General features: G+C 31.7%; 4 protein-coding genes across 5 annotated transcripts in view; 2 read left to right on the forward strand and 2 right to left on the reverse strand.

Annotated features, from left to right (window-relative positions):
• The window catches only part of LOC126744345 (uncharacterized), a 562,211-nt gene that overhangs the window by 418,953 nt on the left and 121,334 nt on the right, over nucleotides 1–21,924 (reverse strand). The window lies entirely within an intron of this gene.
• LOC126744349 (histidine-rich glycoprotein-like) lies at nucleotides 4,386–5,226 on the forward strand. Its single transcript, XM_050451726.1, has one exon. It carries the CDS (start codon nucleotides 4,404–4,406, stop codon nucleotides 5,145–5,147), a length of 744 nt encoding a protein of 247 aa, XP_050307683.1. The 5' UTR covers nucleotides 4,386–4,403; the 3' UTR covers nucleotides 5,148–5,226.
• LOC126744348 (histidine-rich glycoprotein-like) lies at nucleotides 11,026–12,001 on the forward strand. Its single transcript, XM_050451725.1, has one exon. The coding sequence runs from the start codon at nucleotides 11,104–11,106 to the stop codon at nucleotides 11,872–11,874; it is 771 nt and encodes a 256-aa protein (XP_050307682.1). The 5' UTR covers nucleotides 11,026–11,103; the 3' UTR covers nucleotides 11,875–12,001.
• Nucleotides 19,799–20,813, reverse strand: LOC126744347 (histidine-rich glycoprotein-like). Its single transcript, XM_050451724.1, has one exon. The coding sequence runs from the start codon at nucleotides 20,749–20,751 to the stop codon at nucleotides 19,924–19,926; it is 828 nt and encodes a 275-aa protein (XP_050307681.1). The 5' UTR covers nucleotides 20,752–20,813; the 3' UTR covers nucleotides 19,799–19,923.

Genomic DNA, 21,924 nt, shown 5'->3' on the forward strand with positions numbered 1-21,924 from the left:
TTTAAATTGCCATTTTGTCTCTCACTCTTCCAGGCAGTTGACATTTTTTAAAAAGAGCCCAAACCGTCCTCAAATGCTTGGACAAATTGCCATTATACCTCTCACTCTTTCAGATAGTTGAAATTAGTTAAAAACAGACAAAAATATCGTCAGATACCTAAAGAAATTGCCATTATGTCTTTCACTTTTTCAGGCAATTGACATTAGTTAGAAAGAGACCAAAATAACCTTAGATGCCTGAACAAATTGCCATTATCTCTTTCACTTTTTCAGGCAATTGACATTAGTTAGAAAGAGACAAAGATAACCTCAACTGCCGGGACAATTGCTTTTAAATTACCATTATGTCTCTCACTCTTCCAGGCAGTTGATATTTGTTAAAAAGAGCCCAAAATGTCCTCAAATGCCTGGACAAATTGCCATTATGCCTCTCACTCTTTCAGATAGTTGAAATTAGTTTAAAAGAGACAAAAATATCGTCAGATGCCTAAGCAAATTGCCAATATGTCTTTCACTTTTTCACGCAATTGACATTAGTTAGAAAGAGACAAAGATAACCTCAACTGCCGAGACAATTGCTTTTAAATTGCCATTTTGTCTCTCACTCTTCCAGGCAGTTGACATTTTTTAAAAAGAGCCCAAACCGTCCTCAAATGCTTGGACAAATTGCCATTATGCCTCTCACTCTTTCAGGCAATTAACATTAATTAAAAAGAGATAAAAATTATCTCAACTGCCTGGACAAATGCCATTATGTTTGTCACTCTTCCAGGCAGTTGAAATTTTTTAAAAAGAGCCCAAAACGTCCTCAAATGCCTGGACAAATTGCCATTATGTCTCTCACTCTTTCAGATAGTTGAAATTAGTTAAAAACAGACAAAAATATCGTCAGATGCCTAAGCAAATTGCCAATATGTTTTTCACTTTTTCAGGCAATTGACATTAGTTAGAAAGAGACAAAGATAACCTCAACTGCCGGGACAATTGCTCTTAAATTACCATTATGTCTCTCACTCTTCCAGGCAGTTGAAATTTTTAAAAAAGAGCCCAAAATGTCCTCAAATGCCTTGACAAATTGCCATTATGCCTCTCACTCTTTCAGGCAATTGACATTGATTAAAAAGAGATAAAAATTATCTCAACTGCCTGGACAATTGCCATTATGTTTGTCACTCTTCCAGGCAGTTGACATTTTTTAAAAAGAGCCCAAAATGTCCTCAAATGCTTTGACAAATTGCCATTATGCCTCTCACTCTTTCAGGCAATTGACATTGATTAAAAAGAGACAAAAATAACCTCAACTGCTGGGACAATTGCCATTATGTCTCTCACTCTTCCAGGCAGTTGAAATTTGTTAAAAAAAAGCCCAAAACGTCCTTAAATGCCTGGACAAATTGCCATTATACCTCTCACTCTTTCAGATAGTTGAAATTAGTTAAAAACAGACAAAAATATCGTCAGATGCCTAAGCAAATTGCCAATATGTTTTTCACTTTTTCAGGCAATTGACATTAGTTAGAAAGAGACAAAGATAACCTCAACTGCCGGGACAATTGCTCTTAAATTACCATTATGTCTCTCACTCTTCCAGGCAGTTGAAATTTTTAAAAAAGAGCCCAAAATGTCCTCAAATGCCTTGACAAATTGCCATTATGCCTCTCACTCTTTCAGGCAATTGACATTGATTAAAAAGAGATAAAAATTATCTCAACTGCCTGGACAATTGCCATTATGTTTGTCACTCTTCCAGGCAGTTGACATTTTTTAAAAAGAGCCCAAAATGTCCTCAAATGCTTTGACAAATTGCCATTATGCCTCTCACTCTTTCAGGCAATTGACATTGATTAAAAAGAGACAAAAATAACCTCAACTGCTGGGACAATTGCCATTATGTCTCTCACTCTTCCAGGCAGTTGAAATTTGTTAAAAAAAAGCCCAAAACGTCCTTAAATGCCTGGACAAATTGCCATTATACCTCTCACTCTTTCAGATAGTTGAAATTAGTTAAAAACAGACAAAAATATCGTCAGATGCCTAAACAAATTGCCATTATGTCTTTCATTTTTTCAGGCAATTGACTTTAGTTAGAAAGAGACAAAAATAACCTTAACTGCCGGGACAATTGCTTTTAAATTGCTATTATGTCTCTCACTCTTCCAGGCAGTTGAAATTAGTTAAAAACAGACAAAAATATCGTCAGATGCCTAAGCAAATTCCCACTATGTCTTTCACTCTTTCAGGCAATTAACTTTAGTTAGAAAGAGACAAAAATAACCTCAACTGCCGGGACAATTGCTTTTAAATTGCCATTTTGTCTCTCACTCTTCCAGGCAGTTGACATTTTTTAAAAAGAGCCCAAACCGTCCTCAAATGCTTGGACAAATTGCCATTATACCTCTCACTCTTTCAGATAGTTGAAATTAGTTAAAAACAGACAAAAATATCGTCAGATGCCTAAACAAATTGCCATTATGTCTTTGACTTTTTCAGGCAATTGACATTAGTTAGAAAGAGACAAAGATAACCTCAACTGCCGGGACAATTGCTTTTAAATTGCCATTTTGTCTCTCACTCTTCCAGGCAGTTGACATTTTTTAAAAAGAGCCCAAAATGTCCTCAAATGTCTTGACAAATTGCTATTATGCCTCTCACTCTTTCAGGCAATTGACATTGATTAAAAAGAGATAAAAATTATCTCAACTGCCTGGACAATTGCCATTATGTTTGCCACTCTTCCAGGCAGTTGAAATTTTTTAAAAAGAGCCCAAAACGTCCTCAAATACCTTGACAAATTTCCATTATACCTCTCACTCTTTCAGATAGTTGAAATTAGTTAAAAACAGACAAAAATATCGTCAGATGCCTAAACAAATTGCCATTATGTCTTTCACTTTTTCAGGCAATTGACATTAGTTAAAAAGAGACCAAAATAACCTTAGATGCCTGAACAAATTGCCATTATCTCTTTCACTTTTTCAGGCAATTGACATTGGTTAGAAGGAGACAAAAATAACTTCTACTGCCGGGACAATTGCTTTTAAATTACCATTATGTCTCTCACTCTTCCAGGCAGTTAAAATTTGTTAAAAAGAGCCCAAAATATCCTCAGATGCCTGGACAAATTGCCATTATGCCTCTCACTCTTTCAGGCAATTGACATTGATTAAAAACAGATAAAAATTAGCTCAACTGCCTGGACAATTGCCATTATGTCTATCACTCTTACAAGTAGTTGACATGAGTCAAAAAGAGACAAAAATATTTCCTAAAATGCCTGGACAAATGGCCATTACGTCTTTCACTCAATTAACATTAGTTAGAAAGAGACAAAAATGACCTCAACTGTCTGGACGTTTGCCTTTTAATTGTCATTATGTCTCTCACTCTTCCAGGTAATTACATTTTGACAAAGTAAGACCACCAGGTATGTTGGACAATAGCATTGTTGCCAAACGTAAAATATGGCTGTTTTTCTTGAATATTCGACACAAGCCCACTCACTCGTATAGACCAACATAACAAACCTTATCAATTAACTGTCATCACTCTTATATCATCCTTCCGTTGTAGCACACTTTGAATTTCCACTATAGACTGCGTCTGCGAATATGATCGCAATTTTAAGTGTCAACAATCTCAGGATGGAAAACAATTGTTTTGGAAAGTCTTTGCCATTAAAACAATGTAAAGTATAATTGTCCAATGGCTAATGGCTACTTGATCAAACATATTTCCAAGCCACGATGTTGCCAACTACTAAAAAACTCATGTGTCAATAATTATTAATTAGATGGCAACAATATGACTCAATTACACATTCATGTAAAACGTCAAATATGTCATTTGTCAATTGCAGTATTACCAACGCAACGCAGCTATGGTCTGTTATTGCCATTTGTTTGTTATAATAATATGTGTAGAGCTAATGACTCTTTGTCGATCCCCTTACTTCAAAAACGATGTGTTCAGAAACCCTTAATCACTGATCATATGTATCATATAAGATGTTTTAGCAATAAGGATCAGATCAAGAACCCCTTCCCTAATAGAGTTGCCCTAGCAATTGCTAGCCTAAAGTTAATCTTAAAAACTCATAATATCATAAAGAATCATCATAAATTATCAATTTCTAGACCCCTCTTACGTTATCAACTGAACGTCACGCTTAACTACAAACTTTCGCAATTTCAAGCAGAGAACAATAAACCAACTTGACCCACGCCGGCAAACTATAAACCAAACGGTTTTCGTCACCAAACCAATATGGGTTAGTATAACGATAAAATTGCAGAATAAACTTTAATGATGCAAACCCAAAACTCTTAAGAAACAATTAGAATATAAATAGATTTATCACCTCGTAAATCGTCAATCCATCGGTTGGTGTTCTTTTCAGCAACACAATGAGGCTGCTCACCCTCTCTTTAGGACTCCTGCTGATCGTTGCTTATGCAACCGCTAGGTCAGCAAAAGAAGATGACATCACTGCTGACTTAGAAGTTGCTGCCTCAGGACATGGACATGCCAGTTCCCACGAAGAAGGCGGAGGCAAAGAACACCACGCCGACCATCACTCCAGTCACGGCGAAAAGGGTGACAAAGGCTACAAACACGATCATCACCATCACAAAGAACACCACGGTAAACACGGCAAGCACCACCACTCGGGACACCACGCCGAAAAGGGTGGACATCACAAATCCCATCACGATGAAGGTGGTCATCATGCCTCGCACCACGAACACGGACATCACCATAAAGGGGGCAAGTTCGGTGAAAAGAAGGGTCACAAAAAGGGACAAAAGACCAAAGGGCACCACCTGAAAAAGCACAAAGATGAACTTTATAAACATCATAAGTTCTATGATGGTGCTCATAAAGAGGGACACCACAGCAAGCACGGACACCACCACGGGTACCATGGCTCTCACGAGGGTCATCACAAGAAGGGAGGATCCCATAAGAGTGGCCATCACCATGACCATCATGGCAAGAAAGGGCACGGGTCCAAAGGGCATCACGACCATCACCACAAAGGCCATAAGGGTCATGGCGGACACGAGAGTCATCATCATCACCACAGTGATCATGGTAAAAAGGGCGGTCACAAGGAGGGAAAAGAGTGGGGTTTTGCGCATAAGCATTGAGCATCTGTTGGGTGATTTGTTATGTTTTTGTTACGTATTGTTAAAGATTTTTGCATTTGTAAATAAATGAGAAATAGATTATGATGTTTTTGTTGAACACAAAAAAAACTATGAACTGATTGGTGAGAAAAGAAACTTACTCTTTAAGTTGATGAATTATATACACGTCTGGCCAGCACAGGTCTTGCGTGCAGAATGCCTCATTGCTTGTCCTACCTGTAACTGTTCTATTTTTAATTACCCGAAATTCTCTTATGTCAGTTTTCAGAATAATTGTTTCGTAAAGGTACAACAATTTTCCAGGAATATACCTTGACTGGATGTGTTTTTCCTGGAATTTAAAGTAATGTTTTCACTAGTCCAGGAATTTACAAGAATAACTGAGGTCTGTAGTATTCAACTGCCTGTTATAGTAAAATCAATAATTTCTTCCAGGCAGTTGAGGTTCTGAAAGGAAAAAGATTTGAGTACCACTTGCAATTCGACCATTGAATTCAGCACCTCGTCTCTGATTAAACATTCCTTAACGAAAAACTATGGAAATTTGCAGTTTGCAGTTTTTTATGGAGCAGTTTTTGCTCTACACTTTTCTGACTTTAAGGCTTAATACTGGCCTACCTATGATAACTATGAAAACCATTTTTTCTTTCAGATACCCGGAATTTATCTGGCTATAATCGACTAAAAGCCGTTTTTATTTAAATGTTACAGTTTTCCATAAAAACGCCATCTTGTACGAAAAACTACCGATTACAATCGACCAGTCATACCGTCAACACGCCAAACAATAAGTTAATGGCTGAACCTGAACTCCTGACGTCACTGATACGGGCTGTTTAATTAATTATTTATTAATATTATGACAATAATTTTATACGGTTTTTAACAAATTATTAAGATTAATAAAAAAAATATAAATATTAATAAATGTATATTTGTTACATACAGTGGGTTGTGAAGGTCTGGTTTAATGCCACGTGACTATCAAAACTTGTTTGCTATTGGTCCGATTTTATTTAAATTTGGTATTTGATGTATTTAGGTTGATATATAAAAAAACATTAATGCTGTTTAAAAAACGTGTTATTTTTATTGTTTTCTTACACTTTTACTGATATCTTGGCTTTTATAGCTTCTATTCAATTCGATAATGGTTTCTTATATTATTATTCCTTAGTTTTATTTTTTTTCATATTTTACTGCATATATTTTTCAAAATAATAATAAAAAAACACGTAAAACCTCGTTTGTCCTATCTTATTACAAAAACTCTTATGGGACCTAATAATTTCCCTATAAATTGTGACACTTGTAATGATTATACAAAATTTTGTCATTAAGCTTTTTTAGTAGTTTTTTTATGGTCTTCAAGTAGCAAAAAGAAAATTTGAATTCGGAGCATATTATGAAAAAATGCTTATTTTGAACCAGGATTTTGGTCCAAAACAAAAAAATTCAAAAAAATTGGTTTTGCGTTCATTTTAGGGTCAAATTAGTAATAACCTTTTTTAAACGGAATTTTAAGTTGTACAAAATAGAGGAATAAAAAATTGAAATTTCTTTATAGGGTCCTTGATAATTCGACATTTTTGTTTCATAGTGTTTTTCAATTTTCTTCGATTCTATTATAGCTAGGAGCAATTGGTTTTAACCTATGGATACCTGGTAATATTCCCCATAACTTTTATTTGAGACAAAAAGTTGTTAGACTTTTATTTTTCTTAAAAAAAAATAAAAACCGTTTTTCGAAATCCCAATACAGACTCTTATGGGATCTATTTTCTATGTATTGTGGCACTTGTAATGATCATATTAAATTTTGTCATTAAGCTTTTTTAATAGTCTTTTAATGGTCTTTAAGCAGCAAAAAGAAAATTTGAATTCGGAGCATATTATGAAAAAATGCTTATTTTGGTCCAGGATTTTGGTCCGAAACAAAAAATTCAAAAAAATTGGTTTTGCGTTCATTTTAGGGTCAAATTAGTAATTACCTTTTTATAGGGAATTTTAAGTTTTACACAACAAAAGAATAAAAAATTAATTTTTTTCATAGGATCCTTGATAATTCAATATTTATGTTTTATGGGTTTTTTCAATTTTCTCCGATTCTATTATAGCTAGAATCAATTCGTTTCAACCTATGGATACCCAGTAATATTCCTCATAACTTTTATTTGGGACAAAAAGTTGTTAGACTTTTATTTTTCTTAAAAAAAAAATAAAAACCGTTTTTTCGAAATCCTAATGGGACTCTTATGGGATCTATTTCCTATGTATTGTGGAACTTGTAATGATCATGTAAAATTTTGTCATTAAGCTTTTTTAATAATTTTTTAATGGTCTTTAAGTAGCAAAAAGAAAATTTGAATTCGGAGCATATTATGAAAAAATGCTTATTTCGGACCAGGATTTTGGTCCGAAACAAAAAAATTCAAAAAAATTGGTTTTGCGTTCATTTTAGGGTCAAATTAGTAATTACCTTTTTTATAGGGAATTTTAAGTTTTACACAATAAAAGAATAAAAAATTGAATTTTTTCCATAAGGTCCTTGATAATTCGATATTTATGTTTTATGGTTTTTTTCAATTTTCTCCGATTCTACTAAAGCTAGAATTGACTCGTTTTCACCCATGGATACCCGGTAATAATCCCAATAACTTTTATTTGAAACAAAAAGTTATCAGACTTATAGTTTGCTTAAAAAAAAATAAAAACCGTTTTTTCGAAATCCTGATACAGAGACTCTTATGGGATCTATTTCCTATGTATTGTGGCACTTGTAATGATCATATTAAATTTTGTCATTAAGCTTTTTTAATAGTCTTTTAATGGTCTTTAAGCAGCAAAAAGAAAATTTGAATTCGGAGCATATTATGAAAAAATGCTTATTTCGGACCAGGATTTTGGTCCGAAACAAAAAAATTCAAAAAAATTGGTCTTGCGTTCGTTTTAGGGTCAAATTAGTAATAACCTTTTTTAAATAGAATTTTAAGTTTTACACAATAAAAGAATAAAAAATTAAGTTTTTTCCATGGGGTCCTTGATAATTCGATATTTATGTTTTATGGGTTTTTTCAATTTTCTCCGATGCTATTATAGCTAGAATTGACTCGTTTTCACCTATGGATACCCGGTAATATTCCCAATAACTTTTATTTAAAACAAAATGTTGTCAGACTTATAGTTTACTTAAAAAAAATAAAAACTGTTTTTATGAAATTCTAATACATGACTCTTATAAGACCTAATCATTACCCTAAATATTGTGACATTTGTAATGATCATGTAAAATTTTGTCATTAAGCTTTTTTAATAATTTTTTAATGGTCTTTAAGTAGCAAAAAGAAAATTTGAATTCGGAGTATATTATGAAAAAATGCTTATTTTAGTCCAGGATTTTGGTCCGAAACAAAAAAATTGAAAAAAATAGGGTTTATGTTCATTTTAGGGTTAAATCAGTAATAACCTTTATTAAAAGGAATTTTAAGTTTTACACAATAAAAAAATAAAAAATTAAATTTTTTCCATAAGGTCCTTGATAATTCGATATTTATGTTTTATAGTATTTTTCAATTTTCTCCGATTCTATTATAGATAAAATTGATTCGTTTTCACCTATGGATACCCGGTAATATTCCTCATAGCTTTTATTTAAGACAAAAAGTTGTCAGACTCATAGTTTTCTTTAAAAAAAATAAAAACCGTTTTTCCGAACATAGACTCTTATGGGATCTATTTCCTATGTATTGTGGCACTTGTAATGATCATGTAAAATTTTGTCATTAAGCTTTTTTAATAATTTTTTAATGGTCTTTAAGTAGCAAAAAGAAAATTTGAATTCGGAGCATATTATGAAAAAATGCTTATTTTGGTCCAGGATTTTGGTCCGAAACAAAAAAATTTAAAAAAATAGGTTTTGCGTTCATTTTAGGGTCAAATTAGTAATTACCTTTTTTATAGGGAATTTTAAGTTTTACACAATAAAAGAATAAAAAATTGAATTTTTTCCATAAAGTCCTTGATAATTCGATATTTATGTTTTATGGTTTTTTTCAATTTTCTCCGATTCTACTAAAGCTAGAATTGACTCGTTTTCACCCATGGATACCCGGTAATAATCCCAATAACTTTTATTTGAAACAAAAAGTTATCAGACTTATAGTTTGCTTAAAAAAAAATAAAAACCGTTTTTTCGAAATCCTGATACAGAGACTCTTATGGGATCTATTTCCTATGTATTGTGGCACTTGTAATGATCATATTAAATTTTGTCATTAAGCTTTTTTAATAGTCTTTTAATGGTCTTTAAGCAGCAAAAAGAAAATTTGAATTCGGAGCATATTATGAAAAAATGCTTATTTTGGTCCAGGATTTTGGTCCGAAACAAAAAAATTAAAAAAATTGGTTTTGCGTTCATTTTAGGATCAAATTAGTAATTACCTTTTTTATAGGGAATTATAAGTTTTACACAATAAAAGAATAAAAAAATAAGTTTTTTCCATAGGGTCCTTGATAATTCGATATTTATGTTTTATGGTTTTTTTCAATTTTCTCCGATTCTATTATAGATAGAATCAATTCATTTCAACCTATGAATACCTGGTAATATTCCTCATAGCTTTTATTTAAGACAAAAAGTTGTCAGACTCATAGTTTTCTTTAAAAAAAATAAAAACCGTTTTTTCGAACATAGACTCTTATGGGATCTATTTCCTATGTATTGTGGCACTTGTAATGATCATGTAAAATTTTGTCATTAAGCTTTTTTAATAATTTTTTAATGGTCTTTAAGCACCAAAAAGAAAATTTGAATTCGGAGCATATTATGAAAAAATGCTTATTTTGGTCCAGGATTTTGGTCCGAAACAAAAAAATTCAAAAAAATAGGTTTTGCGTTCATTTTAGGGTCAAACTAGTAATAACCTTTTTTAAAAGGAATTATAAGTTTTACACAATAAAGGAATAAAAAATTGAATTTTTTCCATAAAGTCCTTGATAATTCGATATTTATGTTTTATAGTATTTTTCAATTTTCTCCGATTCTATTATAGATAAAATTGACTCGTTTTCACCTATGGATACCCGGTAATATTCCTCATAACCTTTATTTGAGACAAAAAGTTGTCAGACTTATATTTTACTTAAAAAAAAATAAAAACCGTTTTTTTCGAAATTTCTCGTGGCTTCGATCCTGGACCAAAAAAAAATTTTTTTTTTCGGGCTTTTTTCATTGGAGATTGTCAGCTTAGGGCTTATATTAACATTTTCTAATAACCAATTTTAGGAAAAAAATAGTACCGTGCAAAAAAAGGAATTTTCTGTTGTTTTTTCAATACTTTTACTAATATCTGGGCTTGTATAGCCTTGATTCAATTTGTTGATGATTTCTTATATCTTTTATATACTTGTTGCTTAATGGTTAGGTTATAGATATATATTAGTTAAAGGTTTCCACAGAAAAACCCTGGACCAGTTAATTATGAGTCAAAAATTCCCAGGGAGAAATATTTCAAGAACTAAATGTGTCAAGAAATTTCATTAAACCAGAATCAAAAAAACCAAAAGAATAACGATCGCCAAAAAAAAATCCCGTTAAATTATCCATCTAATTACATTTTTTGCTCGTCTATATGCTACGCTGCACCCAAAACCTAAACGGTAACATAATTTACAACACCACTTGACGCTTTATTATATTAAACAAAACTATCGAGCAATTACCCAAGCAGATTTCAGAACAATCGAAATCGGTGTTGTGGTCAAAGAATCTTATGGACAAAAACTGCAACGGCTGTAATGGCAAATCGCTTTTTATGAAATTCATTCGGTATAAATAGCCCTCGTCTTAAATCAAAAAGCATCAAATTCAGTTATGTCCTCCTAGACACAACAACAACAACAAATCCGGTTGTTTGTCTCTTGTGTATTTGTGGTAGGTAAAAAAAAAACAAGCAAGATGAGGTGCTTCACTCTTTGCTTGGCAGTGCTCTTCGTAAGTGCGTATGTCAGCGCTAAATCCTTCAAAGAAGAAGAAGAAGGAGAGATCAAAGATCTCGAGACCGCTTTTTCCGACTTGGAGGTCGCCGCGTCGCACCACGGTCACCACAGTTCTCACGAAGAAGGTGGAGGCCACGAGCACCACGGACATCACCATTCCAGTCACGGGGGTAAGGGAGACAAGGGCTACCATACCGACCATCACCACCACAAAGGACACCACGGGAAACACGGTAAACACCACCACGAAGGCCACCACGGAGAAAAGGGAGGACACCATCACGAACACCACGAGGGTGGCGGCCATCATGCCTCCCATCACGAGCACGGACATCACCATAAGGGAGGCAAACACGGTGAGAAGCACGGACACAAGAAAGGACAAAAGACCCATGGACATCACGTGAAGAAACACCACGACGAACACCATAAGAAGCACAAGTTCTACGATGAACACCACAAGGATGGGCACCATAGCAAACACGGACATCACCACGGACACCACGGATCCCACGAGGGTCATCACAAGAAGGGAGGTCATCACCATAGCGGATACCATCATGACCATCATGGTAAGAAAGGACACGGAGGTAAAGGACACCACGAGCATCACCATAAGGGACACAAGGGTCATGGGGGTCACGAGAGTCACCACCATCATCATTCCGAGCATGGTAAGAAGGGAGATCACCACGACGGGAAACACTGGGGATTTAGCCACAAGCACTAGTTTTGGACAACGAGGAATGATTGAAGACTGTTGTTGTTTTTGTTGTTTTATTTGTTGTTTCTTTGTTTTTGTTGATTTTGACGGTTATAAATAAATGTTTAAAAAAAAAATGCTTTTGTTGCAATTTGAGTCCTAGTTTGAGCTTTAGCAGCTGATATATTTTTTTAGTTTCAAGCAAGTATAATAATGTGGATTTTTTTTTTAATTTTCCGATTTGTTTTATGGATCAGAGGGTATTTTTCGATTTACCAATGGCGTCCATAATGGACTTATCATAAATATTATTTAATAAAAAAAAGTATACCACTGCATTTTTTAAAATATATTTTATTTTTTAAATCCTTGTTAAGTTTTAAACAAATTTGTATTTTTAATTTTTTTTATTTGTAAATCTAATTATTTTCTTAAATGCCGACATTTTCGCCCTTGTGTAAACCGAATCGTATATGATATACGTATATTTTACAGTTTAATAAATATATGTTGACCATATACGGTTGATAAATATAGCAATAGTTTTAATTTGAAAACTGTGTTTTTGAACCTAGTTAATAAAAAAAAAATGAAATGACTTATCTTAAAAAAACTAAATTTCCGATTATCTGAAAACTATAGATTTTTTATCACCTGTAATTTTCTTAAAAAATATGTTTTTCTCAAGTAATTATTTTTTGCAAAAAAAAACGTTTTTCATTAAATCCACCCTTACCCCACCACCCACCCCACACAGCTTATTAGTAGTAGCAAATTGTTTTAAAAAATCATTGTTTTTCAAAATAATACGCATGAATAACAGCGGGTTTCATCATTATTATCTAAACTAATAACACAGTTTTTTTATTTAAATTTTATATAATTATATATATGTATATTAATAAATATTTAATACAAAAACAGCAATCATAGATTGGATATTATAGACGAAAAACAGTGATTTTTCAAAGCAATTTCTTACTGGGCAAATGTTTGGGGTGGGTGGGGGGTAAGGGTTTTGATAATGAAAAACAATGTTTTTGCAGAAAATATATATTCAATATTTAATTTATTAGCACTGTTTATTTAAATTTAATATAATTTTATATATAAATATTTAGTATAAAAACCGTGTTATTAGACTGTATAATATAGATGAAAAACAGTGATTTTTATCAAATATTTAAGGTGTAGTTTAAAAAAAAGATATGTAAATCCTGTGTCAAATTTTGTATATGCCGAAATTTTCTTCCTTTTGTAAACAGAATCGTATATGATATACGTATATACTACTTACAGTTTAATAAACATTTGACTATATATGGTTGATAAATGTACCAAAACCAAAAATTTACTATAAAATGGTTTAATAAATATATATTTAACAATAATAATATATGATTATTGTAATATATGAATTTTAAATTATTACCAAAAAAATTATCAAAAAAAAGAGGATATAATAAACAGATTTGAAATAAAATATAAGTAAAGTCTTTGAAAGAGAGAACTATAACAAATTTACACATAACAAACAAAATAAATGAAAACACTCACAGGCACGTAAGTAGCATTTTTATTTATTTAATGATATAATTTAAATTTAATCTGATATGCATAATTTCTTAAAAAATAGAAATTTTTTAAGAAATTTAGTAAGTGCATAAATTTCTGGGATTTTTTTTTAATTCTGTAATTAATCCGTTAATATTATGTTTTGCTTTAGTAAGTTTTAGGTTATTTAATTTTTTATTTAATTTTCGCCGTATTTTATAATTATGCTTTACTGTCTATTCAAGTAGAGATTTTTTTGGTCACAACATGAATTAAGAAAATATATTTATAACAATAATTTTAAACTTAGAAAATATAAATCAAGGAAAAAAATTCTGAGCCTATAAATGACTTAAGAATTAATTTAAATTTTATATTTAGGATAATATATTGTGTACTTTAAATTATAGAAACTGCAAAATATTTAATTCATTTTATAAACGAATTAACTGAAAGAAAAAACCAAAACTCTGAATGTTAAACAAATAAATTTCTTTTATTTTAAAAATTTTTGTTATTAATATTATTATTGTGACCAATCAGAAAAAAATCTCTATTTGAATTGACAGTTTAAGGAATAATTATTTTATAAAATATAAAGCAAAATAAATAAAAAAAATTTAAAACTTCAAATTTACTGCAGCAACATGACTTGTGATAAATAAACAATAAAATTTAGAGAAAAATCCCAAAAGTCTTTTACACGAGTTAAATTGATGATTGAAAAATTTTATAAAATTTAGAATTATTACCAAAAAAAATTATAATACTAAAATATGATATAACGAATAAATTTGAAATAAATATGATATGAAAAAAATCAATAAATAAGTAAAAGTAGAGCCTTAGTGAGAGAAAACTATATCTTTTTTTTTTTATAAATTTTTAATATTTTTGGTGTTTAAATTACGAAAAGTGAAACTAAGCTTAAATGTGAGTAAGTCGATCATTGCCTCCATATCTGAAGCTCTAAGCTTAAAAGTACTGATGTAATCTAATAATAGCAGTGCTCTAATCCTGACACTAATAAAACAGGTTCATTTATTTGAACCGAAAATGGTAATAAATTAATTTTTTTTGTGATGAAACTAAATATTTATCATGCAAGTGATTTTACCGGTCGAATGACTTAAAGCGTCTATAAAACTGGGTTTTTTTCTCTATAAGTTTAAATACGAAAAAAGTTATACAAGATGGTGAAAATAACTTTAAAGTACTAAAGCCTAATTATTTCTTTACTTTGATTGCGCCACCTAGTTTAACATAAAAAAATTAATAAAAATAAAATTTCACAGCTGAATATTTGCTGATTTTGCCATTACAGGCGCATTATGGAGACATCTTAAGCCATGAAAAGTATAACAGTTTACTATATATTATTGTATGTCGTATATAAAGGAAAATGCTTGACCAATAATTTTATTTTCTTGAAGTGAATTTACTGAAATTTTTTTGTCTGTAGTGAGCTAATGGCCAATTTGCTACATTTTATCCAGTACATAGCGGGTCAAAAGTTCGGCACGAGTCAATAAACCGAATTAACAAGAGTTTACTATATAAAAAAAAATAAAAAAATATTTAATTACACCTGAAATTCTTGAAATAAGGATCGATACGGTGGAAAAAACGTTGATATTTACCTTTAATTTTTTAACAGTATGTGCTATCTCAAATCTTTAATTTTTAATACAGTAACAGGTTTTTTCCTCGTCGTGTCACACTAGGAAACTGTTTTTAAGCCCCCATGAGCCGTGCGACATTTTATATCTCACTTTTCAGACACGAAGGGAAAATCGTAATATAAAAGGATTATGTCCATTTATTTTAATTAAAATTTTTAAAAGGGAACGGCTGAAAATCTACGCTGATTCTAATTAAGGGCCACTCTGGATTAAAAAATTAAATAATTTCGGGTTTTCTTTTATTTTGAATTAAATAACGTTATTTTGTTTTTTAAATTAGTCTTTTTTTATTTTGTTATTGATTAATACTTTGTATTTTATTTTTACGTTATAAGTAAGGTCTTAATTAGGAGATATAAATCTGTGTAGTTCAAGGTGATGGTTTTGCTGGAATTTTTTGAATTTAGCTAAATTTTACGGAAAAAACATTTATTTTTCAAGGTCTCGTGAAGGTCAAATTCGTTGCAACTGAAAATTCTACACAAAAAAATATGAAATGTTACCTTTACAAAAATTAAATTGGGAACAGAAAAAAAAGTCAAAATAACAAACTTTATAAATTTTAAAAAAATCCTTCATTTTTAAAGTTTAATTTCATTATTACAAGTAAATATAAAATAATGTTATTCATTCCTATGTAAAATAAACTAATTCAGACTATCACAAATAAAAAAAAATAAATTAATCTACCTAGAATCAATAAAACTAAATAATCATTTTATTCCTACAATTATAAATATTTTATTTCAATAGAATTAAAATCCAAAATATTTTATTAATTCCAGGTAGTAAAAGCATATTTTAAGTGCTTTAAACATGTCACTTTTATTAATACTTTAATTGTTACATGGCTTCATTTTATGTATGGGCATAAATTAGACTAAATATTATTGTTTACCTATTTAATAATATTTATTTTTTAGATATATATATATATATTTTAATATTAAAGGAACTATTTTACTCCTTTATAACTATGTCAGTACGATCCACTCATTATTCTACATGAAAATTACGAACCATTTTTTTATAAATTAATTTGCAGTTCCAAAGTAACAAAATTAAAAAAAAAAATACATGAAAATTAAAAATAATTTATTTGAATAATTTTTACTTTTACAGTAATTTTTTTCGTGTTCCACGGATTATAAATCAATTTTTTACTCTAATCATAAAAATGCTTGCAATTAACTTACTTTAAACGATTGAAAAATAGACTTCAAAAATACGTCAAATGCCTAGAGAAAAATTGTTTAAAATGACTAATATACGTGAATGAATGAGTGAAAAGCACGCAATTTAATTAGAACTTAAGGAAAACACAAAAAATTGATAGAAAATCTCTGGAATTAATTTAAAAAATATTCCAAGTGCCTGGAATTAAAAAAAAACACTCTAGCTATGTATGGCTTTTGCTTTCCAAATTCTGAACTTAAAACCATATTGCTACACTCAAATCTATCCTCAGTAATCCCCCTTTACTAGCATGAAAAAATTATGAAAATATTCCAAGCGGTTCTTAAGTTATGCCCAAAAATGTTTGATAATAAATAAAAATCTGATGATGCAATTCATAACTTAAGACTCGAGAACTTTTGGTCCTTAGCTGGTAAAACGCTCTTAAACTCAAAAAGTTTTGTTCATACATGAATTGAATAATTGCAGCAAAACCCTTAAAAGCATAGTTTACTTATTTTTTATAAATCTTCCTACGAGTAAAATTAATATTAATACGACTATGGCTATTATCCTTTTTTAATGGAGCCTCTGAGTTTGAATGTCAAATATCTCTTGATATGTGGTTTAGGGATCAAACATGTTTAATAAATAATTTAGTATAACAAATTATCTTCCCGATAAAGTTTATTTCAGGATTCTGGAATGTCTGGATCACGAGAAATCAACCAAAAACTCTGACCCTAACGTCTTAAGCTAGCATTGACGTCTACCAAAAATCCAGGAGCTATAACTCAAGAACTAAAAGTCCTATCAAAATTCTTTGTACCTCCTTGGGTTGGCAATGAATCAGCCAACTATTTTTCATAATATATTGATTGGGCTACAGCTAATATTTAAAAAGTTATGGCAGATTTTTGGCTTTTATCCTATCTTAATGGAGCCTCTGAGTTTCAATGTCAAATATCTCACTTGATATGTGGTTTAGGGATTAAATATGTTCAATAAATAATTTAGTATAACAAATTATCTTCCCGATAAAGTTTATTTCAAGACCCTCGAATGTCTGGATCAGGAGAAATCAACCAAAAACTCTGAGCCTAACGTCTTAAGCTAGCATTGACGTCTGCCAAAAATCAAGCAGCCATAACTCCAGAACAAAAAGTCCTATCAAAGTTTTTAACACCTCTTTGGGTTGGCAATGAATCAGCCAACCATTTTTCATAATATATTGATTGGGCTACAACTAATATTTAAAAAGTTATGGCAGATTTTTGGCTTTTATCCTATTTTAATGGAGCCTCTGAGTTTGAATGTCAAATATCTTATTAAATATAGGGTTAAAAACTTTAACATATTTGATAAATAATTTAGTATAATAAATTATCTTCCCAATAAAGTTTATTTCAGCATCCTCGAATGTCTGAATCATGAGAAATCAACCAAAAATTCTGAGCCTAACGTCTTAAGCTAGCATTGACATCTACCAAAAATCAAGCAGCCATAACTCAAGAACAAAAAGTCCTATCAAAGTTCTTTATACCTCCTTGGATTGGCAATGAATCAGCCAACCATTTTTTATAATATACTGATTGGGCTATAACTAATATTTAAAAAGTTATGGAAGATTTTTGGCTTTTATCCTATCTTCATGAAGCCTCTGAGTTTCAATGTCAAATATCTCGCTTGATATGTGGTTTAGGGATTAAATATATTAAATAAATATTTTAGTATAACAAATTATCTTCCCGATAAAGTTTATTTCAGGATCCTCGAATATCTGGATCACGAGAAATTAACCAAGAACTCTGAGCCTAACATCTTATGCTAGCATTGACGTCTGCCAAAAATCAAGCAGCCATAACTCAAGAACAAAAAGTCCTATCAAAATTCTTTATACCTCCTTGGGTTGAAAATGAATTAGCCAACCATTTTTCATAATATATTGATTGGGCTACAACTAATATTTAAAAAGTTATGGAAGATTTTTGGCTTTTATCTTATCTTAATGGAGCCTCTGAGTTTTAATGTCAAATATCTCGCTTGTTATGTGGTTTAGGGATTAAACATATTTAATAAATAATTTAGTGCAACAAATTATGTTTCCGATAAAGTTTATTTCAGGATCCTCGAATGTCTGGATCACGAGAAATCAACCAAAAACTCTGAGCCTAACGTCTTAAGCTAGCATTGACGTCTGCCAAAAATCAAGCAGCCATAACTCAAGAACAAAAAGTCCTATCAAAATTCTTTATACCTCTTTGAGTTGGAAATGAATCAGCCAAACATTTTTCATAATATATTGATTGGGCTACAACTAATATTTAAAAAGTTATGGAAGATTTTTAGTTTTTATCCTACTCTAACTGAACCTCTAAGTTTGAATGTCAAATAAGGGAAATAATTAAAATAAAAAAAACTCAACAGAAATGGCTCTAGTTGCTCAAATCTCCAACCTCAAACCACGTTTCTACCTTTAAATCCATCCTCAGAAATCTCCCTTTGACATCAGATGCTGCAACGTAACTGCTTTTCATTCATAATTTCGTCCTGAATTAACTCAAAAAGTTCTTTAGCTAAAAAAATTTTTTGTATATGAAAATGTTCCTTGGAAATCTCCTCAACTTTGAGTAGAAACCTTATTAAAATGCCTAAAATGATTTTTAAATTATCATGGCTAGAAATGAAATTTGAATGGATAGAAATAGTATCAGACATAGCGCAACTAAAACGGCTATAGCTGAGTGAACCTAAAAAAAAACTATAAGCAGGAAATTTATCCCTAGAGAACTACCGATAATTCCCTAAAAGAAATATGAAAATCCTTCAATAACTTCTTGAGTTATCATCAAAAGTGCCTCTGAATGAATTGTTAAATCTTAAACCTGAAATCTTATTTTTAGCTCTCGTGAATTTAAGTCCACTTTGAGTAAAAACCTTCAAAAATGCCTGGAATAGTTTAGAAATTATTAAAATGCCGAAAAAACAAACACTTTAAGTATCATTTTGAACGTTAAATTTCTCGATATTTCTGAATCTAAAAATATAAGTAAGAAGTAAATTACTTAACTTTCAAACGACTTTTCATTCCAGGTAGTAGCTATTAGACTGTTTAAATTACCTCAACTGTCTGGAAGAGTTTCCTTCAAATTTCAAAATTTTAATAAGTCAACTGGTTGCTTTGTATCCAACTGTTTGGACAAACTGCATCGTCTGCACACTTTGGAGTCTGAAAACTTGCATTGATTATCCATTACGCCTCTATGGTTGTATATAAGTTATATTTTCACCCTTGTTTTGCTGAAAGGGGCTTTTTAAGTTTAGCCTCAGCGGTTCCCAAAATATGACCAACACGAACTTTCAGGGGCTTTAAAAAAATACTTCCAATACCTAGATGGTACCCAAAAGTTTTTCAGACACTTATTGTCCTAATGTCTTTTATCCTTAAAAAACTCAACCTGTTGACTATTTTCGTTCTTGAGATATCGCGAATCTTATGAATGAAATAACAAAACCGTTTAAGTATTTTTATTTTTTTTTAATTAAAAACAAATCACAAACAAACAAACGAAAACAAATAACCTAAAAAAACAGTTTGGCTTTACCAATAGCCATCAATAAATAACCTACAACAATAAGTTCTTTGGTCCTAAAAGTCAATTCCTTAATGTTTCTTTCCATGGGCGTAGCCATACTCCTTTCCACCAGCGTGTCCGCCCTTCTTTCCATAATCGGAGTGATGGGAGTGATGACTCTCGTGTCCACCATGTCCCTTATGACCCTTATGGTGTTCGTCATGATGTCCCTTCTCCGAATGGCCCTTTTTGCCATGATGCTCGGCTTGGTGTCCGCTCTTGTGCGAGCCTCCCTTCTTGTGATGTCCCTCTTTACCTCCATGGTGTCCGTGGTGTTCCCCGTGCTTACTGTGATGACCCCCTTTATGATAGTCATCATAAAACTTATGCTCCTTATGGTACTCGTCTTTGTGCGACTTATGGTGGAACCCGCTCGTTTTCTGTCCCTTTTTGTGACCCTTCTTCTCTCCGAACTTACCCTCCTTATGGTGCTTACCGGCTTCGTGGTGTTCGCCGTGATGACCCCCTTCGTCGTGGTGATGTTTGTGATGTCCACCCTTTTCACCGTGATGGTGTGCCTCGTGATGCTTACCGTGATGCCCGTGATGACCTTTGTCGTGATGATGGTCGGATTTGTAACCTTTTTCACCCTTTTCACCGTGTTCTGCGTGATGGTGGGCTTCGTGTTTCTTGCCTCCACCCTCTTCGTGATGTTCTGAATGTTTGTGACCATGACCTCCGTGACCTGTTGCTGCTGACACAAGATCAGATGCGGCAGCTACCACTAGGGGGGAATCGTTGCTAGGTGCCGCTTGCACCAAGGCAGCACTAGTTGCTGCCTTTTTAGCGTCATCTTCTTTAAGGACTGCGGATAGAGCGGCTGTTGCTAGCAGACAGACACCAAGGAGAACCCTCATCTTGAGTGCCGAGATTGTACTGTGTCAATCATCAATCAAATTTTTCTATTTATATCGCTTGGTTTTGTTACAGTGTATTTTCTACATGGGTGCCCAGACAATAGGCTTTTTGTCTCGGTTTTAACAAATGCAATAGGATTTTTTGTTTGAATTGCATATTTTTGCTTGCGGTTAGTTTTAATTTCATCCTTACATCACACGCCCGCTTTCTCTATCGAATCGGTTTGACTGGGTCGGTGTGAAATTATGTAGGTCGCTTTTTTTTTGTTCTTATTATAATATGTAATAGATTTGCTTGATTATATGCTTCATTAAGTTCTACAGTATTTTTTTAACACCTAAATATTAGATAAATTTTGGGCAGATGTTATGTGTCTCAGATCAATTCATCTTGAGAGGCCTAAGATTTAATCTCTTTGAAAACTATACATCTTTGCCATTTTACGTGGAAATAAGATGAATTTCGAAATTATGACAAAGATAGAAAAATCCAATAAAATTAAACATAATTTAGAGTTAAATGCTTCAAAGACACTGATAACACGAATAACATTCTTCCAGCAGGAACGTTTACTAGGTAAATTATATTTCATTTAGCAATGCTTCATCAGTCAAATTAATATGCCCAAATAATGTAATGAATGCCAGTCAAAGCTACCTTAGATATATATTTTTGTTCCCTGTCTCCCTTGATAATAGAAAAAGATGCTCTAGGATACTTGGTATAATAAGGTTGCCTACTTCTGCATTTGCATAATTCTTTGGCAACACTTTTAAAACGTCTACTAGTATCGAACATTTCTTGACTTCTGCTAACTTTCTACACACAATAATCCTATTTACAAAGAAAATTTTAAATATATGGAAGGTTGCCAAATAAATATATAACATATTAATAAAGTTATGGAAGATTTTTGGCTTTTATCCTATCTTAATGAAGCCTCTGAGATTCAATGTCAAATATCTCGCTTGATATGGCATTTAGAGATTAAACATATTAAATGAATATTTTAGTATGATAAATTATCTTCCTGATAAAGTTTATTTCAGGGTCCTCGAATGTTTGAATCTCGAGAAATCGACCAAAAACTCTGAGCCTAACGTTTTAGGCTAGCATTGACGTCTGTCAAAAATCAAGCAGCCATAAGTCAAGAACAAAAATTCCTATCAAAA

Source organism: Anthonomus grandis, chromosome 14 (assembly GCF_022605725.1).
Source record: "Anthonomus grandis grandis chromosome 14, icAntGran1.3, whole genome shotgun sequence".
NCBI classification, from domain to species: domain Eukaryota; kingdom Metazoa; phylum Arthropoda; class Insecta; order Coleoptera; family Curculionidae; genus Anthonomus; species Anthonomus grandis.